This window comes from Macrosteles quadrilineatus, unplaced genomic scaffold (assembly GCF_028750875.1).
Source record: "Macrosteles quadrilineatus isolate MER2022 unplaced genomic scaffold, UCM_ALF_1.0 Scaffold_5__1_contigs__length_97177068, whole genome shotgun sequence".
NCBI classification, from domain to species: Eukaryota; Metazoa; Arthropoda; class Insecta; order Hemiptera; family Cicadellidae; genus Macrosteles; species Macrosteles quadrilineatus.
Window position 1 is genome coordinate 92,849,746 of NW_026542598.1, and position 14,358 is coordinate 92,864,103.

General features: G+C 33.5%; 1 protein-coding gene across 1 annotated transcript in view; it reads right to left on the reverse strand.

The window, feature by feature from the left end:
• Nucleotides 1-793: 793 nt before the first annotated feature.
• LOC128993998 (cystinosin homolog) overlaps nucleotides 794-14,358 on the reverse strand; it is a 39,054-nt gene continuing 25,489 nt past the window's right edge. Inside the window, exons 9-11 of the mRNA XM_054418184.1 lie at nucleotides 11,477-11,594; nucleotides 10,653-10,755; nucleotides 794-1,930 (exon numbers count right to left, since the gene is read on the reverse strand). Of these exons, the coding sequence (XP_054274159.1) occupies nucleotides 1,786-1,930; nucleotides 10,653-10,755; nucleotides 11,477-11,594 (366 nt within the window). The 3' untranslated portion in view covers nucleotides 794-1,785. The remainder of the gene's footprint in view (nucleotides 1,931-10,652; nucleotides 10,756-11,476; nucleotides 11,595-14,358) is intronic.

The following is a 14,358-nucleotide window of genomic DNA, read 5'->3' on the forward strand; positions in this document are numbered from 1 at the left end:
GCAAAATTTGAAAACGATTGATTCAGCCGTCTAGGAGGAGTTTGCGTATTACGAAATGCATAAGAGTCGACGTATAAGAGCTTCGCTCGCTCCGCTCAATAATTAATATTTTACAATATGATGAAGAGGTGACAATATGAAAACAATTGACCATCCCAGTGGTTTTAGATCACTTTGGCTAGCTACAAAACTGGTCAGCTTTTTGTTGATTTAATGAATTCTATTTATTCTACTATCAAATTCATATACAAGAAAGATTATTTTGTCCAGGAGTCATGCAAAGAAAAACAACTACACAAAAGAACTTGGTTATTTATATCTAGGGAATTATTCTACAGTATATTTTTGAGTAGACATAATTAGAAAATAATATCATACAAGTAATAAGATAGTACCGGTAATCATTGTTATACATAATCATAATTTTTTTCAGTTAATGGCCAAATGACTAATTTGAAGTATGGAGTACAGAATATTTTAAACGCAAAGAATAGGCTACCAACAGCATTGGTGTAGTGGGGCGGAACTGTGTTTCCACTCTGCTTTTCCAAAGAACCTATATATTGATAAGCAACCAGTATCTCTTTGGGACATTGGTCAGCACTGGGAAATTTACGGCTACACCATGACCAACAGGAACATTTCTATAATTAGTGGACTGCTTAAAGTCATCCTAAATAAAATATATAAACACCTGCATGAAAATTAGCAACATAGTATCATGTTTCAGTAGATCATTTTAAAACATTTACTACATGAATGACACTGTGATTTTAAAACCAAACATCCAAAATTATTTTTAAATAAAATTTATGCTTAATAATTTAGGTGTTTACAAGTTGCCTAAAAAGAAGTGTTAACTATTATTATTAATAACATGTTCTAAGAGGTAACACAGAACACAGACTATGTTGTATGCTAAACAATGGACATTTTCTAATAAAGGCACAATATTATCAGGCCAGGGTTTAGAGTGAATATGGAGACCTTGATTATTCATGGGCAATACTTGAATATTGATCTATTTGGTTGTCATTTTATTTGACATCAATATACCAAAGTATTTCTGAGATAAAATATATTCAGCCATTCATATAAGGTAATTAATATCAAGATAATTATAATCTATAAGAAGGTACCATATGTTAATTTGTGGTTTTACTTTATATATATATTTATACATAAAACACAATAAGTTCATATTGTCAGTATCTTAACAACACACAATATATGTAAAATACAGCCAGTATCAATGTAATAAAAATATCATTATCATATTTAGCATCACTATAACTACATCAGACTTGGAGGAATGCAATTTCTAGCGACAAGTGTGGATTTAATCATCCTCTAATTTCAACTCATTCAATTTCTCCAACTTCCATTCCTTTCCTAAAAAAAATACTTAACTCAAGCGCTCATACTGTTTAATAAAATTGTAATAATTTGTATCTGGAATTGGTTTTACAGTAAAGTATAAATGCCTTTACAGTACAAAACTCTTATGTCACTAACTAGTATAGCACAATTAAACTTGTTAATAAAACGTGTAAAAGTGCTTACGAATACTACTTAAATCAAATACAAAATATAAAACTATTTCTATAAATCTGACCAAATTCAAAACTGGCATTTCACAAATGTCTCACTTACTTCACAACTTTTTCACTCAAACCGAGTGATAATGTTCCACTAGTTGGAGGTAATTCACAGTTAAGGATTAACCATCTCCTCTTTATAAGGATATCTCAGATGGTACAAACTCAGCTGGAGAAGTGTTCATTGTTAGTCTCCTCCTAGGGTGTCGTCTGCTCCAGTCACCTGTGTGAGTTTCTCAGAGTCAGCTGTTTCAGACCCTCCTGGGTCAGTGATGACTTCGTTTTCTGTTGCTTGGACAAAAACATTCCCAGGGATTGGCTCGTAAGGATTTCTGAAACAAATATAATCTTTTAGTTAAGCATTTAAATGTCTTGATCTGAACATTTTTTAATCCATGCAAATCAATTTGTACTTATTTCTCTTTGTGTGGATCCCATTTCCTTTAGGGGTGTCCTGGTTTCTGTAAGGTCTGCTGCAAAACCCTTTCTAAAAATTAGAAATTAATCTTCGCACAACTGACACATGTCTAAGATTTTGCTTTGGTGGTATTAAATAAGGCAATTTCACTAGCCTTTCTTTTCAAGATTATTGGTTTCATAATAATAATGTTACTAAGATTATTTGTGTTTATTATCTAACTATGTAAGCTCTTATTCTGCTCTTGTTTGTTTGCAACACTAATCAAACCAACTCCCTTTGATTTTTTAATCTTTATTACAACTAACTATACTGTCATAAACCTAGAAACAACCATAGAGTAAAAATATGAGTTAATAAAAATGTCACTAAATAGATAGTAACATCAAATCAGTGTACTTCGAGGACTACATTTTTTAATTAAAAGAGAACAGATTCACATATTATAATGTAGATTTTTATAGTTTGCAGTAGATTTTTATAGTTTGAAAATACAATATTGAAGTTGACAAGCCGAGTGTAAATTCAACATTATTAACTAATTATCTTGCTTGTGCCTTTATGATTTGCCAGGTATTAACAAACAGATATTACAACTTATTTAATCTCTAATAGTTGTAACAAAATTAAGTAAAGGATATTACTGTAGCAGCAGTAACATGTCATGGAAACGAGGACAAATCATAGCTTACAAAGGTGTAGCATAAAAACAATTCGTGCTAGCTTTTTAGATGCAATGTTACAGTTTTAACTTTTTACCATAAAAGTAGTTGAAACACATGCAACAACAATGCAATTCAAACTCAGATTTACATCACAAATATTTTCAAAAATAACTAAAATTATTACAAAAAGGATTTTACAAAATTCTAAATGTTTCTAACTTTAATACAGGGCCTGGCTCCCGTATTTCAAAAGGTAATATAAGCAAAAAAAAATATAGACAAAAAATATACTTTTATTTATGAAGTGCCAATAATATGTCATTTTACACGATTCAGTTTTGGAAATTATCTGGTAAATGGCATCGTCCATTCTTGACACATTGACAAAGCCTTTTCTGGGAGTTTTCCATTGTTTGCCGTATCATTTCTAGTAGAATGGCAGCCACTGCTTGAGTGATTGCATCCTAAAGAGCTTTGAAGGTTTGTGGGGCAAATGACCTAGTGGGCCAGTTGATCTATCCTCTCAAAGAGATAAGACATCCAGGAATAACTCTCTCAAAATTGCTACATAACGCTGTTCAGTGTGTGCTATGGCTGTCTTGTTAAAATCAGATTTCTCGCTTTTCACTTTCATCAACAATTTGGCTTAATTTCAGCTCTTGATCATTTAACAGTAGCAAATTGAGTTGACTGGTGCCGTTATCTCATCTTCTTCAATATGGACGCTAAACATAAAATTCAGTAATTGCACACTAAACTGTCACACGGGAGCTGTACAGTGGTCATTCCTGCAGCCGAGTATCGGAAATTTTGTTTATTGTACCTGGCAAGTGGAAGTAGGCCTTATCAGACAAAAACAAACCAGCACTTTAGGGTAAATTATGAAGTGTACCCGCACGCAGCTCTGCAAATTTGTAAATCTCCCTCACTTATTTAAGTAACCATAATCTTGTACAGGTGCATTTTAAGATATCAATGTAGGATTTTGTAACACTCCTTGGGCAGGTGCGTGTTTGGTTGCCGAACGTTTTGTTGGTTGCTGGATGGACGCTCTAACTCGGCGCTCTCACATTTTCTGGGTCGTTACAGCCAGACGCTTTCCGTTTTGATGCAGAACTTGTTGCACAAAGTTGAAGAGTTTTCCTATTAGAAACAGAGTTGTTTCGGCCAAGTTCAAACCGAATGCAAAACGCTCGCTGAGTAGTAATCACTGGACCAACATTAAAAATAAACTCACATTAACCACTTGATGCTCACAATCCCACGCCATTGTTACTAACTACTGAAAATGACACTTATCACAGCTGTCTAGATGTCTTCTCCACATCCATATCCCTATACTACCTATACAAAAATACACACAGCTGACAACCTTAAATACGGGAGGTCTTTTTACTCGAGTATGAAGTAAGATCAATAGACTGTTACTTTTGGGATAAAACAAGTTTTGAATAATTTATGTTTACCTGCCATTGCTACATCTGTATGGTTTGCCAGGTTTCTAAGTTTCAAAAGCAAAGACAGCAATGATGGTATTAAAATGAGCAAGCCAGAAGGAACCCTTAAAATATACCTTGGGCTCAACACACTAGAAGTTCACATTTTTTTACCAACATTGTCTAGATATAATACAGCTGAATGTATTCACTAGACAATCCATGTTTTATTGTCTCCTTCCATTCAGGAAACAATCTCTTAAAATATTTGCTCCGGTTATATTGATTGATAACCAGTATCCTCACAATCAAGGCCATGTATACAAGTGACTTCAGACAGGACCTCTATAACTGATTACCAATAAACAAAACCAACTCAACCAAAACTTTTATCCGTCTAATCTCAGGTAGAACCTAAGAGCTCACAAAAGAACTGGAGAAAGCAATTAAATCTTACTTAGCTTGAATCTGATTTTAAAACAAGTATGATAAGACTATAGCAATAATTTGACTCCAAAGACAGAATTTAGTATGCCGAATAAGAGCCACTAATCTTCTACAATATTCTATGAAAGATATGATACGTTGGTTGCAAAAAATATAAGACCTTAGATGTAATCCATGCATCTGCGTTGGCTAGATGAATTTCACTTACCACAATTTACAATTCTAGGTAGCTTTTGGCCTGAATGATGAGGTATATTAGACATTGTTGCAATAAGGATGATAAGGTGATGCAAAAATAATCAATAGATTTATCATTGAAACTCTTTATTGTTTAATTATTACATCATACATTAATCATCATACATCAGATGTATTTTATACTTAACCCTACAGCAATAAGATTATTACCTTAGTTTGATGTTTTTTAAGTCATTGTTCAATATTTTTTAAGTTTGTATGATTGATTTAGGCCTAATTTTTTTAAGTTAGATTGTAGAAAATTTGGTTTTCATTCCTTCTTTGTAAAGCATCCCAAAGTTGGAAAATGTCCATATCAATTCATAATTTTTACACAGTACCAATTCTTTTCACTGGCCATACGAATACCTTAAGCTTTCTGTGAATTCATTTAGACTGTGCTAATTCCACATTCGAATGAATGACGTGAAAATTGAATGGCCAGATCGTAAATTTATCTTAATATAAACTATTCCCACAAATTTTATTTTCTTTACATTATTTTTTATTCAGTGAAGGTTAACATTTGAATTACTTTATAAGTTTAGATTATTTTTATTTCTAACTCTCTGGTCGATATTTTAGTCAACATACCAACTAGGAGTATACAATCAAGCTAAAGTCTATTGCAAATCATATCACTGACACCTCAAGTATTGTAAGTTTCCTCCTCAATAATAAAGTGAGGCAGATCAATGTATAAACTGAGCCCCTTTTTGTTTGGTTGGTAAAGGCAACCATCAAAGTAGTCGAGATGTCCTCTGGAACAGTTATTTCATAAGTTAGACTCTTGAATCACTCCCTGGCTATGTACAGATGTTGAGTTTATGTCCAACATTGTAAGCAGCTGTTTGTTTTACACCATCACCTCTTCTCAACACTCTTCACAAACTGCAGTAACTCAAGCGTAAAACTCAACCAGTAACCGCAAACACCTTAGCACAGCAAAAAACAAGTTTGGTATGTTTTGGAGATTTAAAAAGTGATACTGGAGCACTTCAGCACTGTCAGTTCTATTCTTTTTGTGTGATAAGCAAGATTTAGTTGTGAAAACTCTCAAAGTGTGTAAAAGAAATACAAATTGAAGGCCTGATATTTTAACATCCCTCCAATACTAATTCTTGTAGATCAAGTCATTCACACTTATTACGACAGGCACAACTCTGCAAATCTGAGGCTGAGGTACTGCTCCAAAATTCCCCTAACAGTGAGTGGACAAGCAATAACACTTTCGGCTTGAGGAATGAGGAGGAGAAACCTCAATCCCCTTTCCTAGTCTTGTCCCTGTATATTCTTCTCCGAAGTGAGTGTGGCAGTTAGCTGCAACTACGTGAATTTCACCACTTCAGATAATAATGTCATTATAACATAATTTTCGTAAGTTTGGCACATAAGGTAAGTACGGTAGTTAGGGTCTTGCATTCAGAATATTTCTAATGATAATTTAACTTGTATACCTAACTGGGGTTTTTTTTTTGTACTAGGACGCTAGGCACGAGCCCGGAATCGTTTTTCACATTACTTCAGGCTAGGGGTTACGGCATTATCACTTAGATAAAATCCATTGGTGATTTGAACCCGGGGCCCCAGAAACCAGAGTCCCACGCTTTAACCACTAGACCACCTCACTCCCCCTACCTAACTGGGAGTAAAGCTACCTCTAACGACAGGAATTCATTTTTATACCACTTTTTGTAGAGGTAGTAACTGTAGTTACTTGTGTAATCATTTACTTTCTCTGCTTTTAATAATTAATCTTTGTGAAACTTTGTGTTAACCGTATGAAATGTAAAACAAAATGTGTAATCCAGATAGGTACCTACCTAAATAATTAATTTGTAAATGAAATTACATAACAAAGTTAAAGAGAGTTACTAGGAGGAAAAATGTACATTTAGTGGGTTTTCATTGTAAATTCACAGTAACTTCAAGTTTTTTTTCCCAGAACGCTAGGCACGAGCCTGGGATTGTTTTTCACATTACTTTAGGCTAGACCTAGTGGTTGCGGCATTATCACTTAGATAAAATCCATTGGTGACTTGGCGGGGATAGAACCCGGGATCTCAGGGATTGAAGTCCCGCCACTCTAACCACTACGCCAGCTCGCTCCCCAGTAACTTTTAAGTAATAAGATAGCCGTAATAACCACATAAAGTAAAATACGATCAATTGTACATCAATTCATAATTTTGTAATAGTAATTATTTTTTGAGAACCAAAAGAATGCACTCTGAAAAAATGTGACAAGAAGACACTGCTCGGAAAAAAATGTATTTATTGAATTTCATTACATAGATCAGCATCTTAACATGTAGCTGGTTTAACTCATGCAATGGTCATACTAATGTAGGTCAGATATCCCACACTTGCCATGTTTGGTTTGTTTAAGACTGGAAACAAACTTCATTAACATTTAAAATTAGTAAATAAAATTTACATTGACTAACACTTACACTGATGCACATCTGTTATCAGATACAAATCAAGATCATTTTAATAAATTATCAGTCAACATTCTGGCTTGCCTATTATAACTTCGACGTAATAAGTATCTACAACATTTCTTCACGAGTTTTTTATTATCAACAAAATTTATCTAAATAGTAAATTATTTTCACAACACATATCTATCAACAACACCTGACTTATAGCGTCCACAGTACCTTGGTAGAGAGGGAGAAAATAAAATAGTTGGGTGGTTCCTAAAATATTTGGTAAAATATGTTTTGATAAATACATTAGTCGGTGGATTTTTTATTAAAAGAGAAACATTACCGAGACTTTTGAGGATCATTAATGTGGATCATACTGTTTATAAATAACAATTTGTGAGACATTTACAAAGGATCAAACATAAAATATGATTATTGATTCAGTTAGACATTCCATCTTTATGTCAAAGATGTAATCAGTTTTTTAATAAAAAAAGACATAATTCAATTGAGCGACTGACGGAGTGTACTGATGTAAATTACTAACTTCTGTCAAATCATAGACAAAAGAATTAAATATAGACCGACAGCAATGCTGCAGTTAGCATATGTTCTGGCGTCCACCGCTAGGAGTGCCATGTAGTTACAGCGCACACCGCTGCAGCGCATGTGTGGTAGTGCTGGTGACAGACGGCAAGGAGCTGACAACTGCAGCGAATCTAACACCGAGCACACTCTAGCGGCCACATCGCAGAACCTTTCTTTGACAGTCTATATTTTATTACATTTGTCTATGGTCAAATACACCAACTTTCTAACCAAGCTTATAGGACAAATTATTGTAAGTTATAGATTCTTTGTCACTCCAGCTATCTGAGAAACAGAAGAAAGAAAATATGATCTGAGACTGTAGCACACTCGGTGAGTTATATCTTTGTAAATATCTGGAAAAAGATAATAGCAACAGATGTAAAGAAACTAAGAAGGTATAAACAAAAAACAATACTACCTACCTTCTGCAGCCATCATGCAGTTTATCATATTTACAAAAAAAGAAAAAAACAGAAGATACAGAAAAGTTTTAAGTTATACAAAAATGTTACGATTAAACTAGTTCTCACTCAACAAACTCAAAAAAAAATCACAAAGCTTGAGGGAAAAGAAGAGCCATGGAGAAAAATAAAATATATTTACAAAAGCTTTAACTTTACAATCTATCTAAATAACAATGATTAGGAGCATAACAACTTGGTGATCACAGATTCCGATGCTACTTATGTTTATTTCTGGGCTTACCATTGACTATGTACACTCTACACAACACAAGTAGCAAGTCCAGTTAGATACTCTTAGATTAAAAATTATAATACAAATTGTTACGTTAAACAAGTGCTAGAAGTAGAAAAGCTAATATTGTGACTGACTCGACATAACAGGAAGGAAAGAAATTTAGTAAAAGGTGCTGCGAACAAACCTTTTAAGGCTTATGCAATTCAGTGTTAATTTGTCAAACAAATGTAAACTATACCAAGAAATATGAAAAATAATAGATATATTAATCTAGGGGTCTAATGCTAGTAATCTAGGATTAGCTGTTATGGCAATATATTTTATTTGTCTTATAGCATAGTGTACACAGTCAATGTTTTAACTTATCAGCCCTAGATTTTAAACACAACACAAAAGAGAGAAATGTAAAACAGTAAAACTATGTTAAGTTAAATCATGTGTGACTTCTTTATTTATTTTTTGTTTATTCGATACATAAAATGTTTCACAATACCTAAAAAGTAAAAAAAACACTATCTTTAACATCATCTTTCTACAAAAAAGTCATAAGTGTCTTTTAATTGATTTTAAATTATGTAATAAAGTAATACTGTTTTTAGTCAACTTTGAATAAACTATTTATAGCTAAAACTTAATGTACCACTTATATCACAGATATTTATATTTTGACAAATATTATTACTAACAGTAAAAAATCTCATTAAACTTACAGTTATACCCAAAAGGAAGAGCTGTTTTGACAAAGGTAAATACTGTTAACGTGTTTTTTTTGTCTTTTTTACATTTAAATATTTACCTGTTATTGTCTGTGATATTAACTTAAACAACAAAGACAAAAAAGGATTCCTGAACGAATTTAGAACTTGAACTTGCCTATTAGGTAAACGATATGGACTAAAACTTTAAAAATACATGGTGAGCAAAGATAATATATAAACTTTAGTATATCTAGAAGTAAACATGAAAAAGAGTTTAAATAATACTGTACTGGAAAATGTTGAAAGTGCCATTGTATAAGGCAGAAAACTGTAACACTCAGCTTGATGTTATTATGTAATTGTAATTTCTTTTTTTTTTCTTGTAAAGATGTCTTCTGTCCAACTGGTAGCATTTCTTCTAAATGTTAAAATCGTTTACTATCATACCCTAAATGTCAAATCATATTCATTGGAAGAATTTCTGTGGAAAACCATAATGCAAAGTATTAGAATATCTCAGATATAAAAATTCAAAAATGCAAACTAAGAAGATTAGTAAACAATGCAGACACTACAAAAGAAAGCAAAATGCAACAACAACAAACAAAAACAAGAAACCCCTTGTTAGTTCTCACTATACAATAACCAATGGAATTGTTACTACTAAAAAAAAATAAGTGAAATACTGTACACAACTTTTAATAACATTACTACTTAAAACATAGCTTTTCAATTTTTTTACATGGTGAAGAAATAAACTTAATAATTTAGTTTTTTGTTTAGCAGTATCCCTGAAAATTATAAAACTCATTTATGAGGTAATTAGATTTTAACTTGTAAATTGACTAGACAGTGGACCTAATAAAAAATTGCATAATATCTACGCAAACATAAAAAAAATTATTTCTATATTATAATATGAGCAAGATTGTGGGAGTTTGAAAAAAAAACAAAAAAAAACTAAAACCGAAGAAAAATGAATTGTAGAGTTTAAATACTCCTGCTGTTTTAAGCTTGACAATATAATTGAACGTGAATTAAGATAAAATAGTATTGATAAAATGTGCACAGTAAGCTTTTCACACGTGAAATATTAATTGAACAAAAATTATATTAACCTTTGTAATTATTTTATAAAATCGCCGCAACCAAGAAACTGGTAAACTCCAGACACTTGTCTTCGAGCCGGTTGAAAAATATTTCACTTGATATTGCCTGTCCACACTACCTATTGCCAGGGTGAGAATTGAAATAAATGTAGAGACTTTTTTTCCGTAGCTAAATAGTAAGTAGTAAGTTCCATAGAATAATTTGACCTATAAAACGGTTTTATATAATTAGGTTTGTTTAACTAGTGTGTTAGGTATATATTTTAAAATGTGCACAACTGTTAATATTTACCCAAAGTGCGTGCTACACTACCAGTCTCACCTGTATAGAACGTAGTGTTGGACGATGAACAGAATGTCAAATACAACAGAGAAGAGTCCCAGGCCGAACTTGGTGGGGTCTCCGAAAATTGATACCCAGTCATCTGGAAATCAAACATTGGGAATGTAATGTTTTGTGCAATGGTAATATCTTTGAACACACTATCATGAAACATCCCATCCCATAACGTAGCCGAGTTGATCTCCCAAGGACAGGTGTAATTTAATTATACTTTTACTTCATTATCATGTCATTCCGAAGAGCCACGTTATGGTTAACTATAGAAGCGTTAAAACACAAGAACGTTGAAAAGACAAAAGAGTTAACTAATAAACACATGAAGACCATTTGAGAAATTCAGTCAAGGTTTTGCCCTACTTCAAAGTTATCAATGTTATTCACAAAAAAATAAGTTGCTGGTGTGCTTAGCATCTCTGAACTCAGTGCTAAAGGAATGGGTTTGATTCGTGGCATATCCTATTAAAACACGTAATGGGTTTGGACAACTTTTCCTAGTATCAGTTACTTTATGTTCTGAAGCTTACAATTCAGTAAACTCAACTTTGACAATTAATTTAGATTGTCTGAGGATGAGAGATGAATTTTTGTAAAACCCAGCATATTAGATTTTAAAACTGTTTTTAAAAGAAACAAATTTTGGACACTAGATTACTAGAAACTAATGCAAAAAACTCTGTGATTCTAGGAAAATGCCCTTGCCGAAAAAATAAAGATTCTAGAAAACGTAAATGATGTTACCAATCCTGTAGCTATATTTGGCATATAGAAAACCCAACTTCATATACTGTGCTGGTAATACTGACTGTAATTGTAGGCGTTGAGTATCATTTGCCCCATGCTGAGTATGCCTCCAGTGAAGTCTAGCAGGACATTCCCTATGCTCCAGCCAACCGTGCTCTTGCGCTGGTAGTTCATGAAAGCCTACAACAAACATACCTAAAGTCACTCACTCTCAGAGGTGCCCATCCCCCCCAAACCCAGAGGCGCAATCCCCCCCCCCAAGCCAACGGAGTAATCCAACATGGTGGAAGTAAATAGTAATCTTGAGCAATCCCCCCCCCCCAAATTTATGCTGCCGTCTATTTAAACCTACCCTCCCCCACCAATTTATCTGACAATTCCCCCTTTACCTCATAGAACGAGCATTTCAAGTATTTAGTAGGAGGTACAAAAAACAAACTTGCTGATAAGCAAAATTAAATGTTTAATAGGAAACGTCATTTAACAATAAATCATTATATCTAACTAATGGTTGAGTTAGAAGTTTTTCAATTTACAATTCCGAATCTGTATTGTCAGCCAACATCTGACAACGTCTTCAAAAAACATTCAACAATATACTCGGTGAATTACTCTACTCCAACACAGTGTACTGTAACTGTACAATATATTAGGTGGCGTTAATTTTTACAGGGCTTAAGAATTCAAACCGCATTTGAGTGCATTAATAATATTTTGGAAAAAGTATCTTGTTTTAAAATTATAGACAGAGTCTTGAAATAAGACTGACTTGTTGCTCGCCACTCCCAGGCTGCCTTCTACAAAAATCGCCGGGCAAAATACCCACAATACCTTAATTGCCACCAGTACAAGAGGTTTTTGTGAGGAAGTAATCTTATAATACATGTTGATAGCCCCAGGATTGTCTTTTATGAATAATAATGGTAGAAACGCATCTTGTCAGACAATCCGTTTGTACACAAAACACGAAACGATAACAGAGAGGCCTATCAATTCACACGTGTATATTGCCGCGGGCAGGACTGGAAGTAAACTGAATCTGGTTATGACAGAAATATGTGGTCACTGGATTGTCGTCTGTGTTATCAAAGCTGATATTGGACTAATTGTAGTGATGGAGGAGAGTGTTGAAAATATAATGAGATTCATAATTGAGTTTTCCATTCAAAATTATTGACAATAATAACCAATTTATATGCTGGATATAAAATGATGGTCTCGAAATTCTACAGTACTGCACGAAAGGAAATTTATTAAATACTTTGAGGAGTTTGAAATATATACATACATAAAACTGGGAGCAGCACAAAATTTTTGAGTGAAAACTAAGAACCCATTATATTTTCAACACTCTTCTCAGTCACTACAATAGTCCAATATCAGCTGTTGAAAACGCAGACGACAATCCAGAGACTACGTCGGTCCGTCATAACATGAACCTGAGATTCAGTTTACTTCCAGTCCTGCCGACGGCAATGTACACGCGTGAATTGATAGGCCTATCTGTAATGGTTTCGTGTGTTGTGTTAAATGTTTGTAACGTATTCTGACGACACCTCCAGAAGGGGATCTTTTGTAAATCCTGACGATGTTGAAGTTAAAGAACCACCAATACATATCTAGCAAGTAAAACTCGACACTGGTAAATTAAGGATTGTCTGACAAGGTGCGTTTTACCATTCTTAGAAGCAATCTTAATTACGAACGGCAAAATGTTGTTGGTGTTAATAGTGAGCTACTTAGAAACACTTTTTCGGGCTGCTTATACAAAATTATACATTAATTATGACAGCTAGCAAAAAAATATCCCCCCCTAAATCCCCTCAAAAATAATCCCCCCCAAAAATTCCTGTGGCGCAAACGCGCCACAGTACCCCCCCTCTGGGCACCCCTGCTCACTCTCTCTTGGGTAGAGCAAACAATGTCTATACCAACCTTTTATAGAGGGTTGGCCGAAATTCATTACTCACTCTGTTTCATGGAAATAACGGAAGGTTAATCTCCGAAGGAGAAATTAGTTGATCAAAATTAGTGAAGTTAGTGAATTAGTGAAATTAGTGAATTAGTTTAAATTATTTGAGGAATTAGTTAATCTCTAGTAACATCAACCAAGCGAAATGTTACCCAAAAATTGTTCAGTGTTCCAAGCGAAATGTTACCCAAAAATTGTTGAGTGTTTCATCATTGATTTGTGGATACTGAAGTAGAAATCTCAATTATATGCTCCAGCTGCAGCCAATTTTTAATCCCATTAGAACCCAGTTAGTTGAGCCCCTTGCAGAATATACAGCAGTCAAAATTATATTTTCTCTTTTATTTTCGATACTTCAATAATTTATGGCTGAGCCAAGACTCTATAGTTTACAGGAAATATTTCTTCACCGATAATCGGATTATCGGCCCTCGCTCGTAAAATATTACAGTTTGTTTTAACCAACCATGTTTTGGGAGCAGTTAGATTTATCCACCACTTTCTAGGAATCTCGGCATTTCTGCTCCCACGCTCGGTGATGGCAACAATACGCTAAACTCTACAATATGTTACTAAGAATAAGTTATTTATTATTTATCCTAAAAAATATTGCATATTGCCAGTTTGTCACCATTGTTCGTAGAGTGAGCAAATCTGATTTGTCATCAGTGTGGCAAAGTTATAATAATAGTGTAGTGCATTGAAGTGCGTGTTTAGCCATTTAGTTTATTTATAAATAAATAAATAAAAATGCCTTTTATTAGCAAGCGCTTCTCAGTACAAACTGTTTTACAGGATGACTCTTGTCAATTAACTAATCCTTACTTAAAACTAAAGACAAAACAAAATACTGATCCCCCTATTTAGAAGATTTTAGCTATTTACAAAAATACATTTTTCTTTTCATTTATTTAATTGAAACTGTGCTTAGGTTTTAATAACACTGTAAAAATAGGTGTTTTCAAATAAAGT